Source organism: Harpia harpyja, chromosome 12 (assembly GCF_026419915.1).
Source record: "Harpia harpyja isolate bHarHar1 chromosome 12, bHarHar1 primary haplotype, whole genome shotgun sequence".
In the NCBI taxonomy this organism is placed as follows: Eukaryota; Metazoa; Chordata; class Aves; order Accipitriformes; family Accipitridae; genus Harpia; species Harpia harpyja.
Genome location: NC_068951.1, coordinates 30,585,385 through 30,607,322, shown reverse-complemented (window position 1 = coordinate 30,607,322; position 21,938 = coordinate 30,585,385). Strand labels below are relative to the sequence as shown.

At 39.1% G+C, this 21,938-nt stretch overlaps 2 protein-coding genes across 6 annotated transcripts in view; both read right to left on the bottom strand.

Annotated features, from left to right (window-relative positions):
- Positions 1 to 286: 286 nt before the first annotated feature.
- Positions 287 to 7,788, bottom strand: LOC128149670 (platelet glycoprotein V-like). 2 transcript variants are annotated; one of them, XM_052805151.1, is made up of 2 exons: positions 7,215 to 7,788; positions 287 to 4,652 (listed from the first exon to the last, which is right to left on the bottom strand). In XM_052805151.1, exon 2 carries the CDS (start codon positions 4,624 to 4,626, stop codon positions 2,701 to 2,703), a length of 1,926 nt encoding a protein of 641 aa, XP_052661111.1. In that variant the 5' UTR covers positions 4,627 to 4,652; positions 7,215 to 7,788; the 3' UTR covers positions 287 to 2,700. The 2 variants fall into 2 exon arrangements, with proteins under 2 accessions (XP_052661111.1, XP_052661112.1); XM_052805152.1 differs by lacking the exon at positions 7,215 to 7,788 and adding an exon at positions 5,567 to 7,192.
- A 799-nt stretch (positions 7,789 to 8,587) lies between these two features.
- Positions 8,588 to 21,938, bottom strand: part of ATP13A3 (ATPase 13A3) — a 61,130-nt gene continuing 47,779 nt past the window's right edge. For 3 of the 4 annotated variants that reach the window (XM_052805148.1, XM_052805147.1, XM_052805149.1), the window contains 7 exons: positions 21,209 to 21,281; positions 20,199 to 20,376; positions 19,363 to 19,550; positions 18,821 to 18,909; positions 18,547 to 18,627; positions 14,559 to 14,648; positions 8,588 to 13,025 (listed from right to left, as the gene is read on the bottom strand). In XM_052805148.1, coding sequence (XP_052661108.1) covers positions 12,828 to 13,025; positions 14,559 to 14,648; positions 18,547 to 18,627; positions 18,821 to 18,909; positions 19,363 to 19,550; positions 20,199 to 20,376; positions 21,209 to 21,281 — 897 coding nt within the window. In that variant the 3' untranslated portion in view covers positions 8,588 to 12,827. The remainder of the gene's footprint in view (positions 13,026 to 14,558; positions 14,649 to 18,546; positions 18,628 to 18,820; positions 18,910 to 19,362; positions 19,551 to 20,198; positions 20,377 to 21,208; positions 21,282 to 21,938) is intronic. The other variant, XM_052805150.1, reaches the window with a different exon arrangement.

Below are 21,938 nucleotides of genomic sequence, written 5' to 3'. Positions count from 1 at the left end.
TCCTGAGGAGCCCTCCCTGCTGCCTCCCCGCCTGCCACAGCCACCGTCACACTGACCTGGAAGACCGTCCCTTCTCCGGGAAAAACAGAGATAGGACATTAATAAGCATATCCTCAGATTTCCCAGGCCAGGGAGTTTTGCAGGAAGGGCTGAGCTTTGCTGGGCAACAAGCAATGACTCAGAGGCAGCTCAAAACAGGACACCTCAGAGGAAGAGTTAGTAAAACACCCCAGGCCCTTATTGCTCCAGCCTTTTGTTGTCTGCTGACTTCACTTCCCCGTCTGGCTCAAGCACGGGGAAAGCCCGATGACAGCATGTAAAGACAAATCATCCTCCTCTTAGCACTTGATTGTACGCAGCCCCGTGCCAAAGCCCCCACGTGCCAGAGCTCAGCGAGTGCGCAACGGGAGCCAAAGGAGCAGCGCAGAGACCCAGCAGGGCCGGGGAAGCCGGAGGAGGGTTCAGAAAGATAGCAGTTGCTGCTAATCCACTGCTCTTCCAGAGGTCGGACATCAGGGTGTGGTACACCCATGTGGTGACCAACCTGTTGCTTTTTCTTAGAAATCGGACAGTGTGCATCCAAGTGCCCATAGCCACGGGCGCTCTTCTTCAGTGCCTCACCCAGGCAAACAATAACCAGCATGGTTTGTAGAACAATTTCCTCGTTGGTCCAGATTATACTTATCTCCTGCCTGCTGCGAGCAGATGCTTGCGTGGCACCAGTAAGACAGCACTGGAGCTGGCACAACACTAAGTGGTCATTACAGTTGCCCAACCAAGAACCTAAATTTGTAACAACTGCCTCCTTTTAAGCACTAGCATGCAACCACCCAGAACCACCACCGAGACAGCTTCATGCTGGTTTTGTGCTTCTCTCAAATATATTGCAATAAATATTCTGGAGCTTCTGTTTATGAAACCAGTCCCAGTTTGCTTTGTACCAGCTGTAGTGACTCCTATTTCTCCTTCTTTAGAGACAGCTCTAACTACTATTTAGCCAGGGTTGCTAAATTTTGTTAAACCTCACCAGCAAGACAATGGTTATTTAACACCACAGAAGCACACTGTCTCTTTTCACAGCCTAGAAGAGGAATTCAAGTGCAGCAGCAGAGCACCCTGAAATGTCGTTTATTCTCATTGCCTAGAGTAACACACAGCAGGGAACAAGCCACAAACCTGCAGCAAATGTAAGCTCTCTTCACCTCAGGCTTGCAATGTGCCATTTCAAGGCCATTCAGGAAAGACCTCTAGTTAGAAAGCCAGTAAGGCTATGAAAGGACTCCTAGAGTATAACATCGCCTGCCCAAGTAGCCAGGGAACCACATCCAGAGGCTTTTTAGCACATCAGAGCTTTTAAGAACAAGCTAAGTCACATAATTAAGATAAAAGCTAATAGTTAAGTCCAAGAGCTCCCAAAGCACATGCAGTCTGACAGCTACCAGTCTACTTACAAACTAAAATATTCATATAATTCAAAATATTAATAAACATTTCAGTATGAAGATCAAAACCCACACTACTGCTTCATAGTTGCCTTTGTATATCAACACTTGAAAGGGCTGGAAGTCAGGGAGTAATACTACGTAATAAGAAAAGGTAAAAAATACAGAGACTGTATATGCTACTGCATACCACAATCTGATGGAGATGCGAATGTTCCCCAGCCAACTGCAAAAAAAGGTGGTGACATTTCAGGACCCTCAGTTCAGGCAGGCTCCCTGCCACTTTGCTGCATGCCTATGTTTTGCTAGCCAAGCCCAGCAGAAAGCACCCCTTTCTCTCCCAGCTCAGTCAAGACCACCTCTCAAACCAACTATGCTCCTGTGGAGCCAAGCCTCAGTCCTGGGCATCTGCCTGGTACTCTGGTTTCAAGACTCACTGCATCATGCAGCAAGTAACACCTTGCTTTTCAGACCACTGGTCAAAGTTTAAGGATGAAAGTGTTTACTTAAAATTCAGAGTTGTAGTAACATTATAAAGTTTCAAAACCAAACAACAAAATAGATCAAGATTATACTTCCTAGCCCAGAATTTTACTTATCTTCCTCTAGTTAAGCTGGACGAAAGCACTGTTAGCTTTAAATGGTACCCCTTCCTCCGGCTATGTCCTGGAAAGGGGCTGAGGACAGAAAGCAAAACCTAAGACACTTGCACCATACCATTCTGCCCCCACCCCCATTTTTAAAAGGTCCCCCAGCATCTCCTCCCAAAAAATACCATTTGTTTTCTCAATAAGGAGACAAAACATTGCAGGCAGTATAAGGCATAATAGCATTTGGAGTACTAGGGGCAACCTTTAAAGCACAGCTAAAGATGTGTTCCTATGTAGGCTTCCCTGCGTTGATGCCGCTTCCATCTGAGCGGCGTGAGCACGACAGCAGGCAGTGGCATCAGGCAGGGACAGGGCTGCAGTCCCAAGCAGGAAACCAGTAGTACACACGTAGAGGTGACCACAGATTTTTCTTTCAGCTCTCCCTCTGGGTTCACGCACCAAGTGCTGCAGCAATATACAGTGATTACAACCACTTTTGGCAAACACTGCGAGGTACCTAAAAGCACGTTTTCATTATGCTGTAAAGACAAGGTCTTTATGGTTCTTGCTATGAAGATTTGTACTCCATATCTGAATCAAGTGTCAACTGCCGAAATGCTCAAAATGCATCCAAAACAATGTTTCTAATCCTCTTTGGCTGGTATTCTCTATCTTCTTAAAAATTTTATCAGAACTACAGGCTGAGCAGGACTATTTCTAGAGCGCAAGAGTTGCCTGGTTTTACCCATCACATACAGACTGAGCACAATGGTTACAGTCTGAAGTGCTAAAATCAAACTGTGAAGGCACAAGAATAGCTGACAATAAGCAACTCTGGTATTAAAATAGGGTTTAGCACTCCTGTGGGCTGGCAGCTCATCCCACCAGGCAAGAGTAGTTAAATCTGTTCCTCTGACACTGTTGGTTTGTACTATGACACTGGCAGAAGTTTTGGTTGAAACATCTGAGAAATGAAACCTAGGCTGTCCAACATGTTCAACATGTGAGTAGGTAAAAGCTGGAGTTGCAAGAGGAATTGATGTGGGTGTGCTGGTATCCATGTCGGACACTGCTGTTACAGTAGTCTCCCAAGATGATGTTAAGTGCTCCAAAACAAGAGAAGTCGAAGTCTGGGAGTAAGTTGAGCTGAACGTCTGGTATGTAACGGCTGTGGTTGGCAGGCACTTCAGGTGATCAACTGTTAGAGCCACAAGAGAAATATTCTGTAGTGCCAGCGGGCTGTGACAGATTAGAGATGGCACATTTTTAACTACCTCCATGCTCTTTTGGAGCCACTCTTGGAAGCCAAGAATTTGGCAATCACATTTCCAAGGGTTGTCGTCAAGGAAGACTTCTTGCAGCTCAGGTAAAGTGGTAAAGAAGTCTCCAGGAAGGGACTGCAGCTTAGTACTATTCAGGTAAACTTTCTGAAGGTGCTTGAGATTATGAAAGAGGTTTCTAGGAAGAACCTCAAGCCTCTTATCAAAAAGGGAAATGTTCTGCAGTTTCTGAAGGCTCAGGAAGATGCCCTCTGGCAAACTGGAAATATTATTTGTATGCAGAGAAAGGCCCCGCAGTTCATTCAGACCACTGAATACATTCTTAGGAAGAACACTAAGCTCTGGATTAAAACTCAGCACAAGCAGCTCTAAATTTGTCAAGTTACTGAACACAAAATCTGGTATTGTCGAGAGCTTTGTGTGATACAGCCACAGGCTACCAAGATGCCTCATTTCTCCAAACAATACTTCTGGAAGAGACTTCAGTGGGTTCCTGTACAAGGTCAATTTAGACAGGTCATGCAAGTGCAGAAAGAGCCCAGGAGGCAAAACCTCAAGCTTGTTTCTGGAGAGCGTTAGGCTTCTCAGCTTATGAAGACAATGAAATGCATCAGGAGCAATGGACTGGATGTTATTGGAATGCAGGAAGAGTTCCAGCAGCTCCTTCAGGCTATCAAACATACCAGACTCTATTGAAGACAGCCTGTTAAAATACAGCATCAGCTTCTCAAGCTTGGTTAATGCACTAAATATATTTCTAGGCAGTGCTGCCAAATAATTTCTCGACAAGTTCAGTACTTTGAGTTTGGCGAGTTTCTTCAGCACGCCACTAGGAAGTGCTGTTAGTTGGTTTTTGTTCAAGAAAAGCTCCTCCAAACTAGCTAGTTTGTCAAACAGATTTTCTTCTACGGATTTCAACCTGTTATTTTCCATGATCAATTGCTGAAGCTGTACCATGTCATCAAACACTTCTGGGGGTAGTTCGACCAGCTTATTATCTAGCAGTTTGAGGACTTTTAGCCTTCTCAAGCCTTTAAAAGCCATTGGTGAAATCAGAGAGATGTTGTTTGAAGACAAGATGAGATGCTGCAGTTCCACCATCCTAGAAAAAACATCCTGCAAGTATGTTACATTAGTGTCCGTTATGTGAATTGCTGTCATGTTGCAAGGCAGATTTAACGATTCCAGGGCTTTTAGGTGGGGACCGGAGCAATGAATTGCATTTTTTGAAGAGCAGTCACACTTCTCAGGACAAACAGATGCATCCAACTGGAAGAAAAGCTTGATCATCACTGACAAACGAAACACCAACATCCTTGTTGAAGTGCCAGAAACATTAGCTGTTACAAGAGATAAGAGAGAGTCAGGATTTGATCACAGGTAGTTAACAACTTAGCAGCCAACAAAGTTGTGTGAATATATCATAAAACCTGCAAATGTGTGTGAAATTTATCTTGGCTTGAAAGCAAACTTCAGAATCTCTATTACTGTTGACTGCAAATATTTCTAAGGTGCTCAGCTTACGCTGAGTAGATAAAGCTCTTTTGTAAATCAAGTATTCCTTGTTTATATTTGTACTAGTCAAGTATAATAAAAGCATATGAAAATCATGATGAAACTAAGGAGTCATAAGGCATGTATTTATTTGAACAGAAAAGCATTATACTAAGTTACACACAGAAAGTCTTTAAAAAAAAAAATTATCAAAAGGTCCTGCACCCACAGTATTTTTTTTATGGTAGGTTACCTGAGGTTTAAAAATAAAGTTTAGCCTGCAAAAATAGATCATGGAGGTAAAAAGGGTGTCCTATATTTTAAGTGGCCAAAAGCAAAACAGCCCACAGCTCTGTCAAATCATCTCTCAGCATTTGCAAGTGATCGCTTCTTGCAACAGCCCGAGAACACACAAGAAGCAACAGGCTATTTTTGACATAGCCTGAAAATACCATGCAAGAGCTCATGTACCGCAGGACAGTAGAGAGCCTCCTATAACCAATGAGTCTCATTTCAACAGTTTAACACAATCCTAAGTTATCAGCAGTATGAAAAGTACAATGAAATGAGGAAAGAAGTGCGATGAAATTAGCTAGAAAGCTGTAGCAATAGAGGTAGACCTGCATGACACATACCACAGAGTTGGAGAGTTGTACAGATTTCCAAACAAAAAAAGTAACAGGAAAGCAATCATTGTCTATAGTTATAATATTTAAAAGAGCAAGTCAAACAAATCCACAGTTTAGAAATACTTCCTTACTGAAGTCAACAAGTCCAAGTGTATCAGAAACCTGGAAGCCAAGTATCTGGCTGATCAGTACGAGAAGCAGCAGCTGGGACTGCTGGAATAGCTGGACAAGTTCTGCAGACATAACTAGAATAGCCGACACCGTGTCGGTCTTCGGCACCGAGAATGCTGGGGGCGAGAAGGTCTCCATCCCGACATTCCCTTTTCCAGGGGCAAGGATGAAGCTCTCGCATACCAAGCCCACAAAGAGACATGGGTACAAACCCCATCACTTAAAAAGTCAGGTGGGATAGCAGAACTTCTCACATGCCTGAACTGCTGATAAGAACGTACCACCATGGATCAAAAACAGCTGCTGCATCAAAAAAAAGCAAAAGGGTGTACTTAAAAAAAAAAAATTCTTGGTTAGGTTCAGAGTACTGAAGACTCGTAAAATCTGCATCCCTTCCTCAGGAAGGGAAGGACATGGCATCTAGTGGTATCAACTACCGGCAACACAGTGCCGCAAAGCGAGATCTCATTGGGCTTTCTACAACTCTTTGAATGAGACTAAGTCACCAAAAAAAGGCCATGAGATTTCACCCTTCCAAAGGACTCTTCCATGTCAAACAAGAATCTTTCAGAGAATCTCACCCTTGTAGTAATCCCCCCCCCCCAAACCCGACCATCTCTCATAAACCAGTGATGCCTTCAGCTCAATAAACTCGTAAGCCAGCCTGTCCCTGATCCTACCTATCCCCACCTCAGCACGCCGATGATGAACGCATCCCTGTGCACCCATGGCAAGCACCTCAGCCTACAGCCCCCAGAGCAGGCAGCTGGCGAGCCGCTTTTGGGTGATGCAGGAGCACAACCCTCCACGCAGGGCAGAAACGCACCAAGAAATTTGTTTCAAGCCCTGACGGGCATCTCAACCTGCACCAACTCAACCCAAGACCACAGCAGAACTACAGGATTCAGTGAGATGAGAGAAATAAGGATCTAGAGAACGAAATGGGGAAGAAAAAAACCATAACAAAACAATTTATTATGCTACAGACTGCAAATGCAGGTCCCTCAGATGGCATGACAGCAAGCTAGAGTTTAAAATAAGAAACAGGCTAACACTAGACTGTAAACCGGGGACGTCTGTTTTCCTGGTCTCGTAACAAAAGGTAAGAGAGTATTCAACGAAACAAAGTTAGACACCCAGAATTGCTAGAAGACATACATTTTCACAAACAAACAATGAAATGGTAGACACTCTTTGCAAGAGATTAAGGCCACCAGCGTATGACTGGCACAGGAACTGGATAATCCTATGCATCTCAAATATCTAGAGCTCCTAATGGTATTTTCTGAAGAAATATTTAAACTTCCATAACTGAAGATTTTAATAGTAGAGAATACAGTAAGATCCACATAAGGGTCATAATTATACATTCCTGCGTATTAAAATTTTCTCAAACCCTCACGTGAGACACCTGGCATTCCAGAAAGGACACCAGCCTTGCTGGTCATTTACCATGTTCTGGTCTACAGCCTCTTTTCCTTTCTACCACCCCCTTAATGTTTCTCAAGACTATGAAAGGATGCCAGAAGCAATACATCAATACTGTTAGTATATTAAAAGTCACAAATCAGTTTTGAACTTAGTTTCACAAATAGTGAGCACACTTACCATTTACTATGGCGCTTAACTTTTTTTACTGTCTTGCAAGTTTCTAAACTCATACGAGCATGAAGAAGGAATTTTGAACCGTACCTTAGAAACTTATCTGCTTTTTAGAGGAACTTACTAGGAGCATAGCAGGCAATCAGGCTTCACCATGACTCTGCACTTTAAATGGGAAGTAAAACAGCAAAACGCATCCTCTAGATAACACTTTCACCCACGTCTGCGTAACTATTGTGAAAGGCCAAAGAATATTTTAAGTTGCAGAGCAGATTTTGCCTACATTTGTGTAAGCAACCAGCTTCCATAGGTTGTGTGCAACTGCTAAAGTAGAATTTGAGACCACTCACAGAACAGGAGAAAGTTTGAAGTCACACATGCAACAGCACAAAAACCACTTGTAGCTTCTTTGATAGTTATATTGGAATATGTGCTTCAACCAACCCAATGCCAATCTGGGTAAAGTCAGAAATCTACATATCAATTTGAATTATGATAAAAAATTTCACATTTGTTAGACAGTTTCATCACAGTCTGCTACACAGGTGCATTAGGTTTTGAAGGAGTGGACACATCTACTTTAAACAACCAAGTGATTGAATGTACCTTCACAAGGATGCTCTGACTTTTACTTTCTTGCAGGATTGGAGTCAAAGCAATTTAAGTAAGGAATGAAGAGTTTTTTACTTAATGCTTTGGCTAAGCAATCCAGGGCTGACCCATTTAGCTTCTGTATTTCCTCCAAGTCTTCTGGAGTCACAGGCCAACAAAACCTAAAGCCTGAAAGATTCTGAAGAGAGAAAAGCTTTAAGTTATCAAAATATTAGCTTGAAATTGAAAGATTAAGTTTCTGTAATTAACTAACCAGGTATTTCAAGTATCTTGTCTTGAAGCTTAAAATAATGTGCTTTGCCAATGAATGTTTAAACGGAAGGTGAGCCGCAGGATGGAAAAGAGGTCTTCATTTCTGTGTGATTTTTCTGAAGATGACTGCGACAACCATGACAGCTCACAACCAGGAACATTTGCCCACAATCTTTTCAAGATGATGCCTCCCACACACCAAAGAACAGAAGGAACATCTGGACAACAGAAGGCGGAAACAAGTTGCTATCATGTGTATAAGGTCTGGCTTTAAAATGGCTCTCATAAGCCACCAGGTAAGAGTACAGGCAGTATTACTCCAGTGCAGAACAGCAGTGCTACCACATGCACTGCTAACACACAGCATGCATACTTCTCCACCCCCATCTTCAAAAATACAGAGGCACTGAACAAGATACCCGTGACATCAGTGGGAGTAAGTCTGTATTCTTCAACAAGCTTTAGATCTAATTGTATAAAGATTAAAAACAATTTCATGAAACTAATGAAAAGAGTTAAAATATCTGTTCATTTTAATTTTATTTTCAAAGAGCTTCAGTCACAAAAATGATTTACAAGTCTATTTACAATTCTATTGTACAGTTATTTATGTATGCCTCTTGACAACAGGGTACCATTCTAGAGCAGCAATACATATTTTAAATACAAAGATGTAGTATCATTTCAGATCTAAAAATAAAAAGGAAGCTGAGCTTCTAGAGAGCGCGGTAATGATGAACATTTTAATTTGTGTTAGGCTTGAGGAATTCATGATAAACTGAGTAGTTTCTGCTTCACATAATTATCAAAGAAGCTGCAGTTTGTTGAAAATAGCTTTAAAAACTTGACGCTTTACTGTATAAAATCAACATATTCAAGACTCTAAAAATTGTCAAAACCCCACAGCTTTCCCTTAGACATACAAAACCCTAAGTTTACAATTCAGAATTTCATGGGAGAAATCCTACAGAACTTTAGCTCTCTCATTTTGTGATGACCAACATAAGCATTAAAAATTTGCAGCATAAAAAGGACTCCACATCTGCTTAGTATTATACTGTATACACATATACAGTACAGGATTATTTACCCAATTTGGGATGACTGTTCAGCACAACCTTCATGAAGAAAGAAAAAAATAAATAGAATTAAAAATCCAACAACTTCTAAAAAGTGCAACAGTAAGAGTTTCCAATTTAAAGTTACGATGAATATGGACAGTCAGTTCTGTGGGTGTTTTAGCCGCTTCTACTCAAGCATTATTCGCAGCATTTTCTTTTTACAGTAGATTTAGTTCTATAGTACATGAAACAAGAGTTACTGCTAATTGAATGTGAAGGGAAGAGAAAAAAAAGAAAACTTTAAAAATAACCCTGAGGGATATACAATTTAATGATCTTGCAATTTATTCCTAAAAAATAACATGTATTATTTAGCAATTGCTTTTCTGGATAGACCAGTCCTTTAAGTATGTGCATAAATAATATTTAAAAATCAGTAATATTTACAAATCCTAATACATCAAAGTAAAATACGTACAGATTAAAGTCTGCATACACAAATAATTTAAGAATAAATCAAACTCCTCAACGTAAAGGCCAAAATATACAGCAGGAAGAAAATATCTACCAAGTATCTAGTGTAGCTCACTAAATTGGTCTGTTCACCTGAATTCAGACTTCCAAGATGAACATTAGAAGAGATTCTTTTCACTACAAACTGAATTTCATCTTACTTCAAAGCAGAAACTGAATACACTAGTGCAGATCTAGTTTGCTGCATTTCTGAAAACCAGAAAAACTAAACTGCTCAAAATGGGAAAAATTATAGGTGGCCAAACTCAGCTCTTGGGCAGGAAGGCATAAATCCCAATAATTGCAGAAGATGCAAAAGCTTATTTTGTGGCTGAACTTGCAACAACAAGGATTCTCAGAAAAGCTGATTTATTATTCTTGACTAAGCGTCAGAAGCAAATAGGTCAGAGCTCAAGCATGCAACCTCAAGAACATTTACTAACTCTGAATGCATACCTTGAGGAAACTAGCTCCCATTTGCAAAATATTCAAGTTTAATAGGCTTATGAACCATTAGTCACTCAATCAAGTGGAGACACTTGGCAATTTCAGTTTTAGTAAGAGTTCCCTAAAATGTTCTCCAAAGACAAGCCCACCCTAATAAGCTGTTTCCTCATCACTTTCTAGATAAGTCTAAAACCAGAATAAGATTGAAAGACTAGCTTCAGAAACCAAACAAGCTGAGACAAATTATCAGTTTAGAGAAAGTATTAAGCAAAAGCATATAAAAGGGAAAGACACATATTTTCTTTTACTTCTGATGGAACAATCAAGTTTAAATGGTCAATGAAATGGAAAGCAAAAGCTTTGGAAAGCAAAAGCTTATGCGTTTAAGGGTAAGTCACAGCTCCCAGGTCCAAGATGCATAGCTTCACAACATTTTTCAACTAAAATATTATTTTTCTTTAAATTTGAATACTACTTACACAGCTAAGAATTATTCTTCATCAATTATTCCATGCTACAAAGATTTTGGAAAACCAAAATTAATTAGCCAGCTGACTCAAGTTCATGATTAATAAATTTATCCAAGTCCACAACTGCAGACCCCTTAAAAGCTACCGATGTTGTTCGACGTTTATGACCTTAAGAAGCCAGGATAATAAGACTTTTACATTGCTCTGTTGAATGAATGCTAAGAAAACCACTTCCCCCTTCCTCCTGCTCCACGCCTCAAAACCAAACAACAACCCCCCCCCCCAAAAAAAAAAAACCAAAAAAACAAACCAGGAAAAGAGTTGACAGCTGGACTGGAGGATAATATACCATATGCATACTATTTATGAGGAGCAAGTACTAGTAACTTAAACCCACAAGTTCTAGGAAAAAGTCTTCCAAACCATTTAGCACCACTTTTAAATTCCCCATTGGCACAGTATGTTCAACACTGCAGAAACCATAACAAGAGCAGTGGGGGACACTGTCCATACTGCCTTACAGAACAGCACAAGGGAATTAGGCCCAACCTGAAAAATTCCCCTTATTAAACCAGTGCTGGAATAGAATTGTCTCCACAGGAGTTTAAAAAAAACAACCAAACACCCACCTCCCCACCCCCCCCACCCCCCCCCAAATAAAACTTCAAATTCCATCATCAGAATACACACACTTCAAAATGATCCCAGCTGGCCAAGGAGTTTGGGGCCCTCCTTCCATGACTAAAGGACCTGACTTCCTACTCTAAAGGATCTCTCCAGGATCGTAACTTCTCCAGATCCCAGATCCCCTCCCAAAGCTTGGAGGTGTCTGAACCAGTCAGTTGCATCTGGTCAAAACAGGTTGATCAAGAGTCGGTATTTTATCATCTTCCCAAAGACACCAAAGATTTTTCTGAAATTTAGCAAGTTGAAGATGGTTTGGAGATAAGTAATTTGTGGTTTAAGGGAAAAAAAAAAAAAAAAGAAAAGTATTAAGCTTTGCACGTGAAAATTATGCCTGCCTCTACATCTTTGCAGACCTATTTTTCTAGTGGTCTTGTGTTTTGACACCGCCTAATGGCAAAATAATTTATCACTACCCCAAGTGCTTAAGCAGCATTACTAGTATGTAAGCTTTTCTTTTTTTTCTTTTTTTTTTTTTAAATAAATACAATCCACATAAGCCTTATAGCTCTGCAGCAAGACAGATTTTAGCTCATCTATTTTCTCTTAATTTTGTTTCATACAGCTACATATAGTGCTTAAGACACTAGCAGACTCTTTGAAATGCATATGTTCTTAACATGCACAAATCCCAAGCGTGGGCATGTGAAAATACTCCTCCCTCCCACACCCATTTCCCTTGCAGCAGTAACTCTGACCTTACTACTTCAAGGTATACAGGAAAATTGTCTTAAGATTTAAAACAAAACATGGTCCACAAAGGGAAAATCCAACCCTTCTGCTGGGAAAAGCAAGGTCTGTGGAGAAATGTATAGCTAAATGTAATAAAACATGAGACAGAAGAAAGTGTTAAGATTCTCCAGCCTTCCTTCTCCAAAAACTTTAGCCAAATGCCTCCCCCTCTGCAGGCCACCTAAGCTCTTCCTTGGGGTTAGCTAGAAAAGAAGCTAAGAACCCACCTGAAAGCAATGTGCTTTCTTCTTAAGGACAAAGCATATTGTTTCTATAGCATTCCCAATTCCTGCTATGGCAGACTAAAGAATTAAACTTAAAAACACTCCTTACTAGTAGGGACAAACTTAGAGGTACACACACCAAAACTTTAGAACCGTTCTGAGGCACAAAGCTTTTCAACAGTGAATATCAAAAGAAAAGAAAAAAAGCATGACAAGGTTATTATGTACCTCTAGTACTACCATGAGACGATTACATCATAGGGTTTACATGAACACGTGCCCAAGTAAGCAGGCTAGAACAACGATTATGATACTCCAGGCAAATAAAGTGAACGTGTTTTAACTGCCCTGCAGTTTAAACCTTCAAACACATCTCATTCAGGAATAACAAAATTTGAAAGAAGGTAGAAGGAAACAATCATTTTTTGTTCTGCCTAAGGTAACCTACATTTTTAAAATGTATAGCCATAAGATGTCTGGCTCTGAACTTTGTATTCAGAGAGACAAAACAGTTGGAAATATCTGCATTAGAATTTGACATTTAGTATACCGCAATTTCAAATAAAGCCTTAAAATTACATTCTTCTGAATACTACTAAAGACACATGCCACCAAGATCCACTGTTACGTTACAGTGATGATTTGATATGAACCATTTTCTTGGGATGGTACTTTCGCTTCTGTTGTTGTTCTGGGTTTTGGTGGCCATTCTGGATCAACCAGCAGTTCCTGAGCTAGATGCATATACTTGGCTTTTGGTGTCTTCTCTCTACAGCCAAACAGGGAAGAAAGGAAACAGACTCCACAGCGATCTACAGCCTCCTGCAGAAGTGAACAGATTTGAAAACTGGATTACCATAAGAAATAATTAATATAGCTAACAATACAGTAAATCGCTAGAAGAAAAACTATTATATTAGTTTCTAATTTACTATTTCATTGTCACATTGGACCTAGAAAGCATAGTACAGAAACTCTTCTGTTGTGTCACCTCTTCTATACTATGGTAGCAATGACATTTAAAAAACATGAAGAAAAACCAAGTATTCTGCATTATCATAACTTCTAAGGTCACCAACAGCTTTTATGCATATTTTACAAGAGTTTCAATAAAAGGTATAACAGGCACCATTAAATGATGTTACTATTGAAAAATAAAAGCCTGGTCTAGAAAAAAGCAGTCAAATTCCCAGAGTCTCAAAACACTTTTTAAGCAATGAATTGTTTAACTGAAGGCAGCCAGCCAGCTGAAAATGGCAGAATTTCACTTGCTGATACTATGAAACCTAAGTCCTACAGTTATTAATAGTTATTAAAACAGACACGAATTATTGAACTTAAGTCTTCTTTCCTATTTTTCCTCTCCCAGTCCTAAACGCATGTAACGTAACTAACTGGAGAAGAGAAACACCATTCCTCATTCGCAGGACTGGATCCCTCTCATGTCTCAGAGAGCACCTATAGTCTGCAGGGCTGACATTTTAATGGAGATATATTCTGTGATTTTCTTCATGCTCTGAATTTCTATCAATTGATGAACTGAACCAAACATGAGCCTTAAGCACAACTTCCATTCTTCAGTGAACACAAAGCAATTTGTTCTTGAACAGCCTCAAAAGGACAAATGTAAATCTGAAGTGAATACATTTAATAAAATTTAGTGCTGAGAAATAAACAATTGTAATTCTAGCAAGAACAAATGTACAACCAACTAAAAGTAATAAGCCAACAGACTTAAAGAAAAAGCTATATTTTATGGGATTCACATAGATTTCCTTCACGTATTAATGCCAGGAGGGGCAGACCAGACCAAGATTCATGGTCACCTGAAAAGCACCTGAGAAGCTAAATCCTTCAGTCTCCTAAACCATGTGAAGTAGTAGTAATGTACTTTCATTGCCATTTTGTTTCATTTCATTTGTACGTGCTATAAATTACTGCTCTCAGACAATGATCTAGAAGTCTAAACCAAATTAATTTAATAAAGAACTGGATTAGACCCAGCATCAGCAATTCTGCTTCCAAGCAAATCAAGACGTTCCCAGTCCTAGTATGCTAACTTGTGACAACACAAGTAAAATTTGCTAATGTGCAAACTGAAGATAAAGTGAGAAAAGTCTTAAAAGCAATCCTCTGGGTTTGCCTCGTAGTTCTTGTATACAGAGCTGAATAAGTGTCAACAAGGAGAAAAACATAAAACCAGAAGTTTTTCCTTTTAATATTCTAGTTACAGAAATCTAATTTAAGCAGTCTTAAGCTTAAAATAAGGCAACAGACACTTATAGATCATAAAAAGACAAAACCAAATTAATCTGCATGCACTCAAATGATGACAGCAAAATACTAGTCTCCAACCTGAGGCGGCTGGGGTATGGTGAGGCGATATTCTCCTTGTTTGTCTCGATTGAACACAACCTTCCAAAGGATCATATCAAGGAGGACATTCTGTGAGACATTGCAGTGAGCAGGAAGAATTAAAGAAACTAATGATCATTTGTTGTTAGTGTGCACATTACAAATAAAACCTGAAATAGTGTGTTAGGCATAATTAATTCAGTGCCAGGCAAAATGGAGAGTTCACATTACTTGTCACTACTTAAGTGATAAACAGTTTCATTCTTAAAGTGCTCACATGAGATTTAAGAATATGAACATGTACTTTAAATCAATAGCAACAATGACCAAAACTGCATCCATTGATACAGGTAAAAACCATAAATACACATTCTTAATGTGTTTCAATACTCTAAAAAACCTATGAAGCACTGCAGACATGAGTGCTTAAAGCAGTTTCCCCTCAAAACATCTTTAACATTATAGTGTACTTCATGATGGAGCTATGCTTTGTTCATGGTTTGTTTTAAACCAGTGACATTCCCAGAAAAGCTTCAGTGGGGTGGCAAAGCTGAGCTACCAGCAGGAAGTCTGAAGGAATTCTGTAGGAGCTGTTCCAGATTTTGGAGAAAAGGGCAGAAGTTGAACAGTATGTTCAGTACATCTGGTTATTCTCATATGGCTCTGTGGGTGGACTTGAGAGCCTTGAACAAATCCAGCAACACAGGTGTGAACCCATATCTTCCATGGCCTTGAGCCTACAACTCTGATCTTTGGACAGATTCCATTTTAACATCTGACTAACCTCTGCCATTGAGAAAGGGGAGCTGATTAGCCAGACTTTTATAGCAGATTTTATAATGCTTATAATTTTATAATATACCAGAATTTTATAGTGCTTTTATAAAGCACTTGCCAACAAATCTTCAGCTTGTTAGATGTTAATTTTTGAAGCCAGTCTGGCTTAAGTATGTCTACACCAGGCATCGGGGTAAGGAGGAACATCTGCTAGGATCTGCCTTTGTTGTGCAATAATTTCTGTCGTCTGGTAGAAAGAATATGCATGCTTTGTGAACCTAGTCTGGCACCCACATGGAAGGAGCAAAAGCTTTACACAGCATTTCAGAAAACATGTTTGGGACAACCACAGTCAGACACCATCCCTGTTGCAGAAGCAATGAAGAAACTACGTATGATCGTAGTGTGACACAAAAGTGTCAAACTGGCAAGCGTGACAAAAGAAGATAGATTAAATCCCTCATATAGCTCATCATTATGAGACACTTAAAGAGGCAATTACTGAGGGATTAGTCTCAGCAGAACAAACTCTAGGTAATACACATACAGAGTACTTTGTTAAAAGAAATAAGGAGATGCCACCAGCAGTTTTTCCTAGATACTCAGAATATGATCTGTGGTACCCAGTAACTCTGTAGTAAAAAGCGTAGTGAGCAGAAAATCCAGCCAGGCACACAAAGACAGAAAGGCAATGAGCTCTACTGGAAACAAAGGAATGAAATAGCCTGCGATTCCTACACAACACATTGGACCCAATGAGTTGGCACCATGTGAAAAAGCTTCAGGGAGCCTACAGTAATACTGCTGGAGTTGGACAAATACAGTTCAAAAGGTGGGACAAAAGCAGGTTGAAGTTATGGGAGGTGAAGTGTGTGTTGTAAAACAAGGCTTGGGATTTGAGGATCACTAGACAATGGCTCCATTGGACACCTGCTGTACAGTAAGACAACTTACCTCTCTGTCTAAACAAAGCATTCAACTAACAGTGAAAGTGGAAGAAATAGGTTTTAAGTCAAAGCAGAATGTCCCAAACAATTAATGTCAAGAAAACTAAATTCTATAGGTACTTCTATTCCACTACTAAAGTATGGGCAACAAGATAAATAGGAAAGTCTGTTTAAAAGGAATGCGACAAATCATCCTACCAGTTTTGGTAATGACAGTTAAGTGACTAAAGTGGTGAAAGATGCTAACTCAAAACTGCATAGGAAAAAGTGGGGTGGGGTTTGAAATACTGGGTGAAAACAAAATGCTCTGCAGTAATTATATTGCTTAGGTTATGCTTAGTAGAAACTCAGAATTTTACAGATCGATGTGGCAACCAGCAAGGTCCAGGAGCGGAACCTTATGAACCTTTAAACCAGAGCAGAACCATTTGTCCTCGAGAGGCACGTGCTGATACATGGACTGACATACTGTACAGACTTTCTACTGGAGCCCTTACGCTTCCAGAACAGAAACATCACCAGATTGTATACAAGTTAGAAAGATCACCTGCAGAACAAAGTAATTTTTCAGCAGAAGGTAAGTTTATTTCTCTCAGGAACATTTATCACTGGACTGAAAATTGTAACCACCACCTATTTACACTCCATGTATCAACACAAAGCTCGATTCCAAGGAATAATCTTAGTGCTTCAAAAAAAGCTGATTTCCCAGAGATGGTAAAAAAAACATCAAAACTGACTAGAAAAAGTAAACAGGAAAAAATATTTCTATCTAGGAGGCTTGTTTCAAATTTATCAGAAGACAAAAAAGCCATGATTATGCAGCTTCAGAATAACTATTTTCTTTCAGTAGCAAAGACAGCAATATACACAAAATTTAACTTTTAACAAACAAAAAAGGATGCAAAAAAAGAAAACTATTAAAGAGTTTAGTAGTAAAAAAAAAAAAGGAAAGAAAGGGCATAAAGGAAAACATCACAAGCAGGGTTAGCATAAATATAGGACAACATAAGAAAGGCACAGGATCTTTAAGAGAGGATAAACTTGTTAACAACAAGGCAAAGGCCAAAAAATTAGTATCTACTGCCATGTTTTTGAAAAGACAAGTTACAGCCTATCATGTGAAAACACTGAAAAACATGTTACAATAGGCAGCAACATAATAGCTTATATTGCAAATTCTGTTTGGAACAACATTTTGAACAAAGCCTTGATAATTTTGATTAAAGTATCAAAAAAACCCCTTTGGTTGAATTTATTTTTACTAAGTTATGAATAAAAGGGAAAAAACTAGTCAACTGGGAAGAGTACTAATGCTGTAGTAATCTTCAAAGGCCAAAATGGTATGATCCAAGCAAACATTATGCTGGTTACCTTGATAGCAATCCCTCGTATAGTAATGGAAATACTGGGTAGAAGCTGCAGAAAATGTTATACAGTAAAAACAGATAATTGTAGTGTGCAAGCGCTAGATAATGTTGAAAGGCTTTTTCATCTTGCAGGAAAAAAAAAGTGATTAATGGCTGCAACCAAAACCCAAATGTATTCAGGTTGGAAATAAGGCATCAGTTTAACAAGAACTAACCACAGGAATAAATGACTGACTTTGAATCCAGACTCATTCTGGAAGATGTATCTGTCAAACTTCGATTCTTGGAAACAACGTAGGGGTACCTGGATGAAAGGTAGGGCACGTTTCTGCCCACATTAACTCTGGAATTACAGCAGAAGAGGTCAATATCCAGAGTGACTGACTTTGGACAAGCTCAGGGCTGGAAAAAAAAGGTCTGCGTGAACATCTCTACTTCTAGACTTGGATAGGATTAGATGAACAAGTTATGTAGACCTGCATTATTCTGAAAAGTAAGCTATGCCTATGATCCACCTGAATGAAGATGGGCTCCCCTAAGGATTTTATATAGTTCTTCACTATGTTATGTTATTCTGAACTGAATTAGCACAGCAAATAAATATGGAGAATATTGCCCTATGAAATAGTTGAAATAATTTACAAGTCTTCCAACTTTCCCCCCTCTTTCTTTAATTAATGAAAAAAAGTTTTAAAATTATGCTTTTAACACAGAAAACCTTGACACCTTAAATCTAGACTACAAGGACATTTTTAGGAATACAAACTTAACAATGAAACAGTGGCCACTTACACTGGTGTGCTGTGAAGAGAGACCTTCTAAACAAAAGACAAACATGTACCCTGAAAAAACCCCACTTAACAGACGAGCATTTTTTCCATTTGAATTTCTTACCTCCGTCAGCACGGATACAATTGCATTGAGAATAACAATGATGAGAATTCTTAGGCGCCACTCATACGGCACACACACGAGCTGTGAGAAAAAGTTGCCAGAGGTCAGCAACACATATGAAGGAAAAACACTTTCAAAACAGGCTCAGAGTTATAAATTCTCCCTCCCCCCACAAGATGTGAAGTTAAAGCTCTAAAGGGGTCAAGCTTGCCCAGAAGGCAGCCAATCAGTTATCCCAGGAAGTAGAGACACCTGCATATCTGCTGAATCTTACCTCAAGAAATGTGTCAATAGATTCAACAGGATGCAACATGATGAAAAATATGAAGACATAAAGAACTATCACAGAAATAACAAACAGAACTGTAAAAGAAGAAAAAATATTTTAATTGGACCATCTCACAATCAGAGTTTTAGACAGTTCTTCCATGTATCATGGGTTCATTACTCCCTGGAAATAACCTCTTTTTTCCCCTCTAAACACCTTCCAGGCAGATTTTTGGTAATACAAGTTGTCCTGACAGCCATAAAGAGAGAGAACGCCAGACTCAATTTCTCACTGACTCATTTGCAGAACTGAAACGTATATACACATATACTTCTACAAACAAAGCAACTATTAACACAAATTTCTCCACACAGTTTAATACTTCCCTATTTCTACCTCTGATTATCAGAGGGTAATTTTATTATGTTCTCCTGGCAACACTATTACTGCCTAAGTGGCACAACAGAATTGTAAGCGAACCACTGATAAACAAGTGCACAGTCACTTGGAGTTTTACTTGGAACTGTATATAGTAAGAAAGGACTTACAATTTTTGTAGCATGGTTGTCTAAAGGGCTTTCCTTTAGAAAAGACAATTGCCACTATGAGGTACTGAAAGCTGGATATAAAAAACAAAGTCGTGTTTTCATAATTTTTAATGTAATGTTCATCATGAAGAGTCTCATTCCCATGGGGTGCAGAGCTGTTGTTTGTGGCATCCAATACATTACATGCACTACAACACAAAAAACCACTGAGTTAAGGAGAAGATGCGAACAAGGTCTACTTATTAACTAAAGTAATGACAGAACAAACTGCTACAGTGGTAAAAGCTTATCCTTGAAAACCTATTACAGGTAGTATAAATAACTCAAAACTGTAATTTTTGTGAATTTTATGCTTCCAGTTCTTTTATGCTTCCAGCTTGTAAGTTCACTACATGAACTGTTTAGAAGCTATCACTGGAGATAAACTTCGAAGACAGGCAAGAAAATATTGCCATCTAAAAAAAGATTAAAACACCTCTTCATTTTCAGACATATGAATTTGATTCACTGGATCTCTAACAGGAAAACAAAACTTCATAATATAGATCAGTTAAAATAGGTCTGAACCATTAATTTCAAATTTCAACCTCCACTGTCCCAAAGTTGAGGAGTCTTCAGACCCTGCAGCCTGGCTCTGCCCCAGTTTTGCATTTCAGTCATTGGGTAACTGCTATGTATTAGTATGCTTTTCACAAAAACTTCAACAGATTAACAAGCTGCCATACAGAAGCTTTATTTACAAAGTCCCCAAAGGGGGTCAATAAAGAAGAAAGCAATTATTGCCTATAGCTTTCCAATCAATGCTGTATCCTGCATGGAGCCACTGAAACACTTACTCAGATTCCGTTGTCCAAGGCTCATACCAGGACTGCTGTTTGACCCAAAAAAACCCAAAGGTTTGGAAAGCAAGGCAGATGATGATCTGAGACAAAACGGAACACAGAAGTGGACCTGAGATAAGACCTGATGGAGGCCTTCGCGCAACAAGCTCCTTCCAAGCAGGGTTCAGACTCACTGGAAAGAGAAAGAAAAACAAATTACACATTACATAATTATGGTTTTCAAGAGTTACTCTGTTCACATTCTGTGGAATTAGAATGGCTTGCTCATGACATCGCTGTAAAAATTAGGCCAGAACTGCAAGTGTGAAACCACCTTGAAAAGATTATACCATGCTAGAATAATGCCACAGTGCCTTCTACAGGCTGGTTACCCCCAGCAGCACAGGATAGCAGGGGACAATAATAGAAGCCATGAAACTTAAGGAATTAGTAATGTCTGGCCAAATTCCCGTTGTCTGGCACAAGGACTTACAGCTCATCTCCTCAGTTTTGGTCTGCCATTGCTTCAAAGAAGCAGTCTCTCAAACTTGAAAATGGAATTCTACTGTTAGCCAGTAAACTGAGTTCTAGGTTCATATGTGGAATCAAATACTTCACTAGATAATAGTTTTCAAGTATAACATTTTGTGGACAGAAGTGCAACTAAAAATACAAGAAATCAAAACATTTGAGAAAGATTGTATTGGAACAACTCCTGTTTTGATTCCAAAAACAGTTTCCTCATGTCAGTAGATTTATGACTTCCTGTAATGTGAAGAACTACTTTTCTAAGATCATGCCCACAACCTGCTTTTTGTATGAGGACATTTCACAAACTTCAGATGAATCTAACTCAGTACACAGTGGTTTGGTTTTTTTAATGCATATGCTGTAGTAGTCGTAACATCTTAACTGTATGTCACAGTGCCTACTCCAAACAGTGTGTAATTAGATATTAAAGAAAATTTGACCAAGCAAAACCTGCTTCATAGAAGCCAGCAGCAGTAATTCAGCACAATACTTACTAGTGAAGACAACCACCAAAATGATTGCCAAATCAATGAAGAGAAACTGGAAATCTCCCAAATTGCTCAGGATCTAGACAGAAATCACAACTGAAACATTGGTAATTTCTTCACACCAAAAAAACATCTTACAGTGACAGTCCTACGACATTAATTCTTTACATTTCACTAATAAACAAGACAGTCTCTTGTCAAACTGGCTTCCTTTGTCTGCAGGAGTCTTGAGTACTCTACAATTCACAGATCAATTCCTGAAGTATGAAGGTATGAAATAATTTCAGTTTCAACATGTATAAGCTATTTGTAATTGAAATTTGTTTGTAATCAAACTTATATTACTGAATCTTACAAACCAATGAAACAATAGCTTAGGCCCACAGTTCTATAAACACCATAACCTTACTGTGTAGTCACGCAGTTGTCAAAATTTCCACCTCAAAGGTCCTTTAATACTTTGCATGCTTAACTTACTCAGAATACAAATTACAATACAGGATTTCTACCTCATGCCATACTGTGAATCCAATCACATTAACAGGAAATACTCCACTTGGCTTTTTCCCCCCTCCTAACTCAATACTTGCAAGCTGCTCTCTTTCAAGCCTTACACAAAAGGAATGCACTGCCCTTTAAATAAAGTTAGGCTATTTTAAAATGCTGACAGTTTTTAAATAATTGAAAATTGTATTTTTGTTCAATTTATGTTTATTTGGACTTCCCACTGTAGAGA

What these genes read in the sequence shown, in the direction of transcription:
- LOC128149670 (XM_052805152.1), bottom strand. Translation starts at nt 5,744, where the DNA reads ATGGAGACCTTCTCGCCCCCAGCATTCTCGGTGCCGAAGACCGACACG. An exon ending in ACTTGGACTTGTTGACTTCA is followed by an intron (nt 4,653 to 5,566) that starts GTAAGGAAGTAT and finishes CTCTTGTAACAG; the next exon opens with CTAATGTTTCTGGCACTTCA.